The 12,285-nt window shown below is 45.8% G+C and overlaps 1 protein-coding gene across 6 annotated transcripts in view; it reads left to right on the top strand.

Moving 5' to 3' along the window:
• The first annotated feature begins 1,717 nt into the window (after positions 1-1,717).
• The window catches only part of RASD2 (RASD family member 2), a 32,333-nt gene continuing 21,765 nt past the window's right edge, over positions 1,718-12,285 (top strand). For 3 of the 6 annotated variants that reach the window (XM_065564374.1, XM_042843598.2, XM_065564345.1), the window contains exons 1-2: positions 1,718-1,931; positions 6,508-6,694. Coding sequence is in view for 1 of the 6 variants with exons in the window: in XM_065564318.1 (XP_065420390.1) it covers positions 7,176-7,256 (81 nt within the window). In the remaining 5 variants the exon portion in view is untranslated. Of the gene's footprint in view, positions 1,932-6,507; positions 6,695-7,105; positions 7,257-12,285 lie in introns of those variants that run through there. The other 3 variants (XM_065564354.1, XM_065564318.1, XM_065564358.1) reach the window with 3 other exon arrangements.

The following is a 12,285-nucleotide window of genomic DNA, read 5'->3' as shown; positions in this document are numbered from 1 at the left end:
GGTTTTGTTCTGTTTTCATACATCATACGTCTCCTCGAGTCCCCACCTGTGCTACCCCGGAGACAGGAATCAAACAAGGAAATGGAGAATTTAAACAGCTATGTTTCTCCAGGCACCAGATGAGCAAGCTGGTGCTTGGGGCGGCAGATTGTTGGAGGCGGCATTCCGCCCAATCCTAGGGCGGCACGGCCGCTTTTGTTGTTGTTGTTGTTGTTGTTGTTCCCTCCAACAGCCCTGTAGGGGGCGGCGGCGGGGACAACCAGAGCGCCCTGCAGGGCAGTCCTCTTCCTTCCCTCCCCGCCGACCGGAGCAGAGCCCTCGCGGCAGGAGGCGGCGCAGCAGGAGGAGCCGCGTAGCAGCCCCCTGCTGTAGCCCTGGCCGCCCCCTTCTCTCTCTCTCCCGCCCGCTCCCTCCCCCTCCCCCCAGCTGGTCCCCCTGCACCCGTGCTCCGGCCGCGCCGCAGGTTTTTTTTTTTTTGCTTGGGGCAGCCAAAAAGCCAGAGCCGGCCCTGCCCTTCAGATGACATTTGTGATGGGCTTGGGGGATTTTTGCTAGCTGTTAGTGGATGCTCTTGACAGTTTGTTTAACTCTGCACTGTTTAGATGAACATGTGAACTTACACCTTCAGAGCAGCCTATGTCTGCTTGCCAAGTCCTCTCTGTCAGCTCTCTCCCTGCAGAGTATAACCACAGCCTGGAAATACCCCAAAATTCTTTGCAATATGCGGCGTTGCTGTAGGGTTTAACTACAGAAACCACCATGGTAAATGCCCATGTCTGAGTGCTGACAAAATGTCCTAGCCCATGGGCTAGTGATTATTTTTGTAATGGAAAAGATCCTTACCTGCTAGCAGGTAGAACTTCGGGTGGAATCATCACTTACTAGCAAGACCAGAAGGCTTTCCTCATGCAAATACATGATATTGCTCTAGGACTGACCCTTGCTTAAAGGATTGTTGGCTTAGCCAGTCAGTAAGTGGGCCATGTTCACTGAATATATAACTGAAAGCAGGGTGTCTTTGGCAGGCCCTTTGCACTGAGGGATGTCACAATATTACAATTAGGAGACAGAAGACTTTATGCATATGTCATGCCTATATGGAAAGCCCTACACTTCCACTTCCTGTGGTGGTCGATGGGTTGGCCAACCCCCAAGCATTTAAAATCATGAGTCGAGTCTCCAAAGATCATGAGATTGGCTTAACAATAATGAGGTTTTAAAAAAGGGGGGTCCTTCCTGTTTATCATCTGGTTTCTGAGCTTCTAGGGTGAACTTAATGTGACGTGACGCTCCATATTCTTTATAGAAATATGCTTATGATATTAATATGGCATAATATATGCAAGATGGCTCATGTAAGATATCATTGGAAAGGTTATGATTTACTGAATGCGATTATCCAATTTGTATGCATGTATCATTTCTGTATCTGGAGTTAGGAATATTGACTATGTAACAATTACATCTATGGTTATACTTGGAGACACCCACCAGACAGTAAGCAATCAGCCTTAATGGGCTATTAGGAAAAAGACAATGAGTCTTCAAAGATGCAGATCCCCCATCTTCCGGGAGTTCCTTCCTGTGGACATTGCCAATAAATCTGGTTTCATGGTTGCTTTGACACTGCAAGGTCAGGTGATAATGTCACCTGTTAAAAAGTACCACGTTGGACACTTCTGGTACTTTTCCACTGGAAACAAAGGCTTCCTGCCTTATGTAAATTCTATTTAAGGCTGGGGAGTAAGGCAAACAGGGCTCTTCCTGCCCAAGAAGAAAGAATGCTGAAAGTACCTGAAGATTCAAAGGAAATGAGCTGTGGGAAAGGCAAGGACTGAATCCAGACTAAGACAGGAGTCTAATCTGTAAAGAGAAATAACTGGAACTCTAAACTACAAAAACTCTGAAATTTGCCTAAAACAACATTTAGGGTGAGAAATTACATTTTGTTATCTATTTCTTGAGTGTATTAAGCCTAGTTTGTGTGTTTCATTTAATTTGCTCAGTAATCTGCTTTGTTCTGTTTGCTATCCCTTATAATCATTTAAAATTTACCTTTTATAGTTAATAAACTTATTTCTTGTTTATAACATAACCCAGATTGTGTAATTCATATTGGGGGGGGGGGGAGTTGTGCATATCTCTCCACATTGAGGGAGAGGGCGAATTGTGTGCAGATCTTTCTATATAGTGCAAGACAATATTATCTTGGGTTTACTCCCCAAAAAGGGGTGTGCACTTGAGTGCTGGGCAATTTCCTACCTAAGACTTCTCAGAGAGCTGTTTGCAGACTCTGTGTGATTCTACAGGTGTGTCCCTACCTGTGTGTGTGCTGCCAGAGGCCGGAAAGCATGATTCAGCAAAACGGGTAGAGGGAGCCCAGGCTAGATGAGCAGGCGGGCTCAGTGAAACCTCAGCGCATTGGGTGGCATCCCGGACCGAGAGTTGGGGGGGTTCAACCCATCACACTTGGGTCACATTTCTAAGCTTTTCGCTGAAACCATTCGGTCTAGACACCTTGTTTTTTAAATGAAAGCTGAGAGTCTCCTCTCATCATATGAATCTAGAGGCTGGGACTTCATGAAAAGCACCAGATATTTCAAGACTTACAGTAAAATCACAAGAGTTTGCAGCATTGCTGTGTTAATGTTATGCTGAATCTGTTTTCGGTGTATGGTCCCTTTAAATCCCTAAGAAGGCAGCCTGGTTGTCCATTTTAAGGTTATATGCAGTGTTGTGATACTCTCAGTACATTTCCCAGACCTAAAGAAGAGCTCTGTCTAAGTTTGAAAGCTTGTCTCTCTCACCAGCAGAAGTTGGTCCAATAAAAGTCATAATCTCACCCACTTTGTGTTTTCATTTTAAGGCTGTCCATATTGGAGATCAGTTTTAGCTTTGATCAGATGCAGGGCATTAGTGAGTCACTGTCCTCCCTCTGTCACGGTGACTTTGGAATTCTTCTCCAGTTGTTTTCTTTCATCTGAAATAAAATGCATCTAGATACAGACTGAGGCCCCTGAGTCTCAAATGGCTCTTTAATGTGTCTCCTGCAGCTCTTTGCAGCACATGATATTACAACACTGATTTAATTATTAACCAGTCAGGATGCTTTTACTATGTTGTTAACTAATTGTAGACGATAAAATAATAAGACTTGGTCAGTCATTTTGCTGTGAGAATTACATATAGAAGCTAAATATTTACCCTGTCATACTGTTTAAATAGGAATACATAGCACTATGAAACAATGAATTCACACTACTGTGACTCTTCTGGGTAATGTTGATTGCTAATTTGGCTCCTGAACCACTGAGGTCTGAGTATCGCTGCTCTAAAACAAAAGACGCAGGTTGTTGTGTGTGTCTGAAAATACAGAACAGGCACCCCCCAAGGATGCAATGAGCAAATGTGGTCAAAGAAAGCAATACCCTGCTCTCACACCAGGCACCACCATGCTCCAGCAGACCCACTTGGAGATCAGCCTGGAGATAGACAAATGTCCCTGGCCTCTCTCTGCCTTTCTCCTTTGTGCGGGGTGGGGAGAGAAAACAGCTTCTTTACTGTTTAGCGTCTAAATCGCCAAGCTTCCAATTGGCAAGGAGAGCAAAAAACAGTCACGTTTACTCTAGACTTTGTGCCTTGTGTCCTCAGAGCTGCGGAGCTGCATTTCAATGAAGTAGTCGCAGAGACTAGTAGCGGTAACACCCCCACCTGGTCCGACAGCATTTCAGTCCAGTCTCACCACAGTGGTGTGGTTTTGGGTTTTTTTGTGTGCACCTGTTTAAGTGGGGTGACACTTGGCTGTGGATGCTCATGTTTGGCTGATGGCGTGGTAGGAAATGGCTTGCATGGATGGCTTTCCAAGAACAGGGCTGGTCTGTTGGCAGAGGGCGGTGCACACACAAGCTTGCAATCCCACCATGCAAGCGGCAGTGAGATGTGAGTGTAGAGGGCAAGGGCTGTGCCAGGAAGAAAGTGCCGTATCTCTGGCAAACAGATTGCCTCCGTTTAACCCCACGGCACTCAGTTGAACTGTAACTAACTAAAGCAATTCTTCTGCCAGAAGGCAAGTGCCCCACTGCACCTTCCAAACCTGCTTATGGTTGCATAAGACTGGAACTGCAGAGTCGGAGGTTGCTATGACAACTTCCATCCCCGAGTCTCCGTCTCCCTCTCAGTAGAAAACTTTGTGTGTGTGTGTGTGTGTGTGTGTGTGTGTGTGTGTGTGTGTGTGTGTGTGTGAAGGAGAGAGAGAGCAGAGCACACACTATAGTGATGGACAAATAACTCCCTTGTTTGGGGGGGCTGTGATGCTCCCTGAGTTGTGAGGCACCTTACCACTACCTGCCCTTTGCATGAAGCAGTCTTCTCTGTGCTTGCTGTGGATAAGCAACCTGAAACCAAGAGCCTCTGGCAGCACAAGCACAAGGGATACTCCTGCTAGTATCCAGGCCTCTGCCGACCTTGCACTCTCCATACAGGTCGTGACAGGCACACGCCAACCCCTGAATACTCGGAGGGTTCCCTGCAGTGTCCATCCCCTCATCCACTGAACACTTTCAGAATAACTGGGCCTCCTGTCCCCCCAGGAACAACACACACCAGTGTGTAAGATTCAACTCAGGACCAGTACTTTGCTTAGCAGCACAGCACTGATGTATTTATTGTGAAAACAAGAATAAGTTTATTAGCAAAGGGCAGAGTCAAGTCATAAGGAGTACGAATGTTGGCAACAAGTGGCCATATGTCAAATAAAGTCATAACAGGCTTACATTTCTTTGGGCAGGAATCATGTTTTCAAGCTTTTCTTTGCAACTATGAGGGCTAGAAACGTAAAATTTAAAATTAAATCTGAGGGTTTCATATCATCACATTAATAAAATTTTAAAAATTGGGATCTGGGGCTTTAAGCAAAGCACCAAATATCCCGTGGCTCACAATAAAATTGCAAGAGTTGGCAACAATAATGTCAGGTGGCACTGCAAAGTTGGACTGAGGTTCATTGGCAAGGCTGGTTTTGTGAGCTGGAGGGTTCAGGAAGGGGATTAGCAGGGTGTGATGCGGGTGAGGATTTAAATGCACTGGCAGAGCTGTCGAGGGGGTGGGTCTCAGGGCTAGAATAGTAGGGGAACTGCAGGTCATGATTTAGGTGCATTGGTAGAACAGGGAGGGGTGCCCAGGACTGAATTAACAGGAGGCTGGGACGGAGGTCACTAGCACGGTGAATGTGAAGTTTGTATAGTGTCTTCCCATCTGGGCTATTTGTTACCTCAGTTTCATGAGCATCGATTTCACCTCAACATTCCAGGTAGCATGTCCTTTGCAAATGTCTTTGGCTTTCAATCCTCATTGAGCACATATTGTCACCAGCCAGGGGGAACTGAAATGCAGTATGTATCTCTCTGTATATCTGCGTCTCTTTCTCTGGGATTAAAATAGAATAAAGTGCTTTTCAAAGAAACTAGCAAGGAGGGTGAGGTTTTTTTTTCCCAGGTGGCTATATAAGCTTTCTAGAGCCAATCTCCCCTCACCCCCCGCCCAAAAAAATCAATATTAACTTCATTAACTTTCTTTCTATAGTCTTTTCTTAAGGCAGGGACAGGGAAGTAAACTGCAAATGCCCAAATGGAGAAATAGAGTAAGACGGTAGGAACCTTGACGCAGAGAGATAATTCAAGGGTAGATTAGCTGTGTATTATGTGGAGCAGAGGTAGGATTGCCAATTGTCTAATCACACAAACCCAAACACCCTTGCCCAGCCCCCTTTCCCGCCCCTTCCACGAGGCCCCACCCCACTCACTCCATCCCCTCTCCCTCCATCGCTCGCTTTCCCCCATCCTCACTCACTTTCACCAGGCTGGGGCACGGAGTTGGGGTGCAGGAGAGGATGCGGGCTCTGAGCTGGAGCCAAGGGGTTCAGAGTGTGGGAGGGGGCTCTGGGCTGAGCCTGGGGCAGGGGGTTGGGATGCAGGAGGGGGTGCGGGTGCAAGCTCTAGGAGAGAGTCAGGGTACTGGAGGGGGCTCAGGGCTGGGCCAATGGGAGCTGCAGAGTTGGCGCTAGGGGCGGGGGCAGCACACGAAGACCTCCTGCCCACTCCCAGAGGCCGCAGGGACGTACTGGCCACTTCTGGAAGGGATGCGGGGCCAGAGCAGGTAGGGAGCCTACCTTAGCCCTGCTGCGCTGCTGGACTTTTAGCAGCCTAAAATCTCCTGGTTTGGCACCAGTAGCCTCTGGGAGATGGAGCCTGATTCCAAGAGTCTCCTAGCGAAACCGGGAGGGTTGGCAATGCTAAGCAGAGATGAATATACACAGTTCATGTCCTAATTAGCTGTAAAATGGTATCCTGCACTGCACAAATGCTCATAGTTTCCCTCTTTCCTTTCTTCTCCTTGTTTTGTCCGAGAGTTCTAATCCCCATATAAATTGTAGCTCGGCACTGCAAGGAGTGGGACTCCAGTTAGTTAGTTTGCTACTAATTAAAGTTGTTTCTGCTGTTCATTTCACAGATGCAGTCCTCTTCCACTTTTAAGGAGAGCGGTGGTCACAGCCAGTGGGAGCTTTTATTAATCCAGTAGTCTCTGGCACTGAAGGCAGAAAGTTCTGTTGCTAATTGGATTATTGTGGGATTATTTGGAGAGGAGAGAAGCTTCTCAAAGCAGAGGAAGGTCAGGAGTATATGGAAGTGAAAAGAAGGTAACAATAACTTTGTACTACACATGTTCTGTGAACTTTGATCCAGAACACATAGAAAGCACATTGGGTCTGATTCCCTATGGCCCTGCACTTTGTATGGTCACTTACACACATAAACCACTGCTGTGTCAGAGTGGTAGCAATTTACATCATTTATATAGGCTCTAGTTTAATCACAAGTTATTGGGGCTTGATGCAGGCATCACTGGGTGTAATTGCATGGTGTGTGTTATGCAGGAGGCCCAATTGCATGATCAGAATTGTTCCTTCTGGCCTTGAAATCTATTCATTTAAAGAGCGAGGTGATGGTGAAGTTGGCCCCATGTCAGCACAGCTGTTTGTAGCTTTCATTTTGAAACCTGAAACTGGGCCATGTTCATCCAGATCTGGATTTCATTCAAAGCTTGAAATTCAGATCAGGCTTGCAGACAGGTTCACAAACATTGGAGCAGCCCTGTTTCCTGAAAATTAGAGCTTGCAGATGAGCTCCATATTGAATTTTGGGGCTCATTCAAACTTCAGATCAAACCCTGGAGGCAAACAAATTCACACAGTCCTTCTGGTAGGTACCCTACATCTTCTACTTAACAATATAGTGCTCTGTTTTAGCACTGCCAGCTCTGATTTTATTGCACATCTAGTGATATTTGACATTTCACTTAAAACCCCAACTTTTTTAAAGTAAGATTTTAGCCCTTTTATTTTCAAAGGAAAGCTTGAAAATGTGACCCCAATGTACCTAAAGGCTCAAAAAATCAAACAACAAAAAGAACCCAAAATAATTTTTTATCTCATTATTTTGGGGGGAGGTTGACTCATAATTTTTGAATGCTTGTGGCTGGCATTGTAGTTGACAATGCTGCATTTATAACAACTGGGCCAAAATGGCTTTGTTCCATATGAGTTATCAATTCTCCCCCAGACTTTCATACCACGTGGACTGTTATTCACTCATGCAATAACTTACCTCCCAGGGTAAGCGTTCAGACTTTGCAATTAGTTTTCCTTGTAGCCTCTCTCTGTGCTGATTATGCCTGGTCTGATGGTTCAGACCCAGCACTGGAGTGGTTGGGAAACAAGGTTTCTATTCCCACTTCTCCCACTTGATTCACTGTGTGACCTTGAAAAAAACAGCTTGCCTCTCTGCCTCAGTTTCCTCATATGTCAAAAGAGACAAATATTTGTCTAGTTGTCTCATAGGAGGGTCTGAGGCTAAACTCATGGCTGTTCATAAAGCATCCTGTGGTATTAGTAAAAGCTGATAGAAGTCCAGCATTACTATTATTTATTAGTATGGCTGCCATTTTGCATCTTGAGTACATTATTGCTGTGCTTAGAACAAAAAGAAAAACAGGGTGCGGAGAACACAAACAAAACATGGACAAAGGGTACTTCCAGGGCCGGCTCCAGGGTTTTGGCTGCCCCAAGCAGCCCAAACAAAAAAAAAAGCCGCAATCGTGATCACGATCTGCGGCGGCAATTCGGCGGGAGGCCCTTCACTCCCAGGCGGAGTGAGGGACCGTCCGCCGAATTGCCGTCGAATACCTGGACGTGCCGCCCCTCTCCGGAGCGGCCGCCCCAAGCACCTGCTTGAGAAGCTGGTGCCTGGAGCCGGCCCTGGGTACTTCTGAGCTATTCTTTTTCCAGGAATTATAGGTAGTCACAGACTTCAATTAAAAAAAACAGAGGTATTTAATATTGTGACAAAGTAATGAGGCATTTATTTATCCCAAAGGCCTGCTTATTTTCATAATAAAAGGAAAAAATGGTAGGGAAAGAACCATTACTGTGATTACATAGAAATGGCACAGCTGTGAGATAGTCCAGCAGTTCTATGGGACAGGAATGGGAGGGTAATTCAGGACATTCACCTAAATCACTGAGACATTGAGCCTGATTCACTGCCGTCTATTTTTAACCCTGGTATGACTCCATTGAAACCAAGCGCTAAGGTGAAATCCATGGATCTGCAATAGTATAACATTGGAGCAACATGGTGGTGAAGCCAGCTTCAGGGAGGAGGCCAAGGGGGATAACAAAGGGATTAATTATCCTTAATAATAGGGAAATCTGGTCCTCGGACACTGACTTCAGGGAGAAAGACCAAGGGAAGTGTCAAAGGGATTAGAACCTCAGTTGCACCACCCACCAGTGAGGTATCTGCTCCAGGAAGCAGAGAAGCAGGGTTGAGAAAAGTCCATCTCTCAGTCACAAAGAACACAGATTTGGCAGTGTTCCTGCTAGAAGAAACCATCTGCAAAGTATTTTCTGGAAACACTGCTCCCAGCATCTCCCGAAGGCACAGGAGGGGGTGAACGTGGAAAGGTTTTTTTTAATAGATTTTAAAAACCTAGATCCAAGAAAAGCATTTTTTTTTATAAGCTGCTTCCCCACCCAGTAGTGCTCTATCCAGTTTGCAGGGCAGATGGAGCTTCAGAATATGAGTATTTACACTGTCCCAGTTTATGTAGCAGCAGCCAGAGCTGCCTGGGCTATAACAGACGTTTCTTAATGGGGACCAAAATAGAACTAGCTGCCAGAGACCGCATCACATGTGCTGCAGAAGGCTGTGGTGTTTTACTCAATGCTTCATGCATTTTTCATGTTTTTCAGATTGTTTCTATGTAGTTTGTTTTGTCTCTGTTTTCCCACCTCCCTCCCATCTTATCAGGGTTTATTATGCTTTTGTTCTGATGCTTTCAAGTGATCCCCTGTATTCACCTCTTCACCCGACTCCTCCGTCAGTTCTTCACACTCCTGTTGTAACTAAACGTTTTCTGGAAGGTTCCACCCCTGACAGGAGGTGATTGGGAGAGAGGGGGAAAGTAGGGTCACAAAATGGAGTGCCAAGGAGTAATAGCCAGATAACCCAGTACTGTGGAAACAGAACTGTGGAAGAGGCCAGGTAGCTGCCATTTCCCCCTCTCTATATGCAGCTCCTGGATGGAAGAAGCCAGCGGGACCCCTGGGGAATGGAGTCTGTGGAACCCCTCATACCATGCTGCATGCCCACAGTTACTGGCCTGCAGGACTCAAGAGGGAGAGGTGTGCACCCCTCCTTGCTCCCATATGCACAATTGTCTGCCTGAAGAAATGGGTGTTGGAAAGAGACTGAAACTCATGACTTGTGCCTGCTCCTACATGTTCATGAAGGGCTTCTACACAGTACAGTACTTTGTACTCAGTGTCAGAGGAGAACAGGGCTTCTCCTTCAGCAGAGAATGCCTTAGAAGTCACCTACTACAAGATAGGCCCAACAAAGAAAGTAACAGAATGCCACTAGCTGTCACCTACAGCCCACAACTAAAACCTCTCCAGCGCATCATCAAGGATCTACAACCTATCTTGAAGGATGATCCCTCACTCTTACAGACCTTGGTTAGTCCTCGCCTACAGACAGCCCCCCAACCTGAAGCAAATACTCACCAGCAATTACTCACCATCAACTACACAACAAAAACACCAACCCAGGAACCAAACCCTGCTACAAACTCTGATGCCAACTCTGTCCACATATCTATTCAAGGGACACCATCATAGCACCTAACCACATCAGCCACACCATCTGGGGCTCATTCACCTGCACAGCTACCAATGTGATATATGCCGTCATGTGCCAGCAATGGCCCTCTGTCATGTACATTGGCCAAACTGAACAGTCTCTATGCAAAAGAATAAATGGACACAAATCTGACATCAGGAATCATAACATTCAAAAACCAGTGGGAGAACACTTCAATCTCTCTGGTCACTCAGTAACAGACCTAAAAGTTGCAATTCTTCAACAAAAAAACTTCAAAAACAGACTCCAACGTGAAGCTGCAGAACTGGAATTAATTTGCAAACTGGATACCATCAGATTAGGCCTGAACAAAGACTGGGAGTGGTTGGGTCATTACAAAATCTAAACTTAATTTCCCCAATACTAATTTCTCCCTACTGTTACTCACACCTTCTTGTCAACTGTCTGTAATGGGCCACACTCTTACCACTTTAAAAGTTATTTTTCCTCCCTTGGTATCCTGCTGTTAATTGATTTATCTCATTAGACTGACCTCACACTTGGTAAAGCAACCCACATCCTTTCAAGTATTTATACCTGCTCCTGTATTTTTCACTTCATGCATCTGATGAAGTGGGTTCTAGCCCACGAAAGCTTATGCCCAAATAAATGTGTTAGTCTCTAAGGTGCCACAAGGACTCCTCGTTGTTTAGACCACTCTATTTTCCTTCATCAAGGCAGGGGATATTATAAACCAATGAACTTGGTCCACCAATGGGAGTATAGACACTGATTTCTTTACCCTTAGCTCTATAGCCCTCCTTAGGATAGGGGAAGAATAATACTTTGTATTTCCCTGGCACCTTCTATCCAAGAACCTCAAAGAGCTTTACAAACATAAAGGAATGTAGACTTGCAACTAGAGATGGTTGAAAACTTTCATTCACAACTTCTTTGATGAAAAATGGCTTGTTTCTAAACTGAAAACTTTTGCAAGAAGTTTTAGTTTTTACATTTTTTCCATTTTTTTTAACAAAAAACAAATATTTTGAATTTGTTTTTTTCTCCCAATTCCCCCCGCCCCCGATGTTGATATTTGGGGGGGGGTAGGGTGTTCCTCATTTTTCTGTTTCTTCCCATTTTCCACTCTGTAACCTTTCTGAATACACAAAGGAAACTCTAAATCTACTACTTGGTAACTTTTCAAAGATGGGCAAAACATTTTGAAAAGCTAGAGTGGCAAAAGGAAAAAAAGGCTGTCTGTGCACTTTGGGGAGGAGGTAAAATCTGGGCATCCTTCATTTTATGCACTCAGTGGCCAAATGAGAGAACCAGGGGGAAATGAAAATTCATTTTTGTTGCATGAAAAATTGTTCAATTTCAAACCTCGTGAATCAGAAACAACTTCAGAATTTTTCACAAAATTGTTCCTCCCTTTTTCAACCAGCTTTATCCAGTCTCCCTGTGAGACAGGTGACTATTATTCTGTTTTACACCCAAGGCCAGTGTGACGGGGCAGCCCCACCCCACACTAACCCCAGCGACGTCAGACCGGTAGCTCTGACAGAGGAAGTCCCGCCCCGTTCGTACTGGGCATGCTCCAGATGCTCACTGAGTATAAAAGGAGGGAACTCAGCTCAGTCGGGGCTGGCGGCCGCAGGGGAAGGACCTAACCGGGAAGCTCCTGCAGAGGACCAACCGACACTCTTGAAGCCGGCAGGAACAGAGGCTTCTACAGGCCGGCACGAACCCCTGCTGCCCTGCAACCAGGGGCGCTTATATGGACTCTGGCCACTAGGCCGTGCTACCCTGCGACAAGGGTTGATCCTATGGACTCTGGCCACTAGCCCGTGCTGCCCTGTAAGGAGGGGTGTGAACCCTCACAGCCAGTAAGGCACTGAGAAATCAAATGACTTATCTAAGGAGACACACACAGTCTGTCTCCCAGGCTTGCATCTTATCCTTCCTCCTGTTCTAGGTTAACGCTGTTGATAGCCACTTATTTCCCCATGTTCATGACTAATTGTAAAACCCCCCCCCACTTGAGTGTCCTTCACTAAGTTGAATTAGCTGGGGGCTCTCATCTGTA

This window comes from Chrysemys picta, chromosome 1, assembly GCF_011386835.1.
Source record: "Chrysemys picta bellii isolate R12L10 chromosome 1, ASM1138683v2, whole genome shotgun sequence".
NCBI classification, from domain to species: Eukaryota; Metazoa; Chordata; order Testudines; family Emydidae; genus Chrysemys; species Chrysemys picta.
Note: the sequence above shows the minus strand (reverse complement) of the source record. Positions and strands in the feature narration are given on the sequence as shown.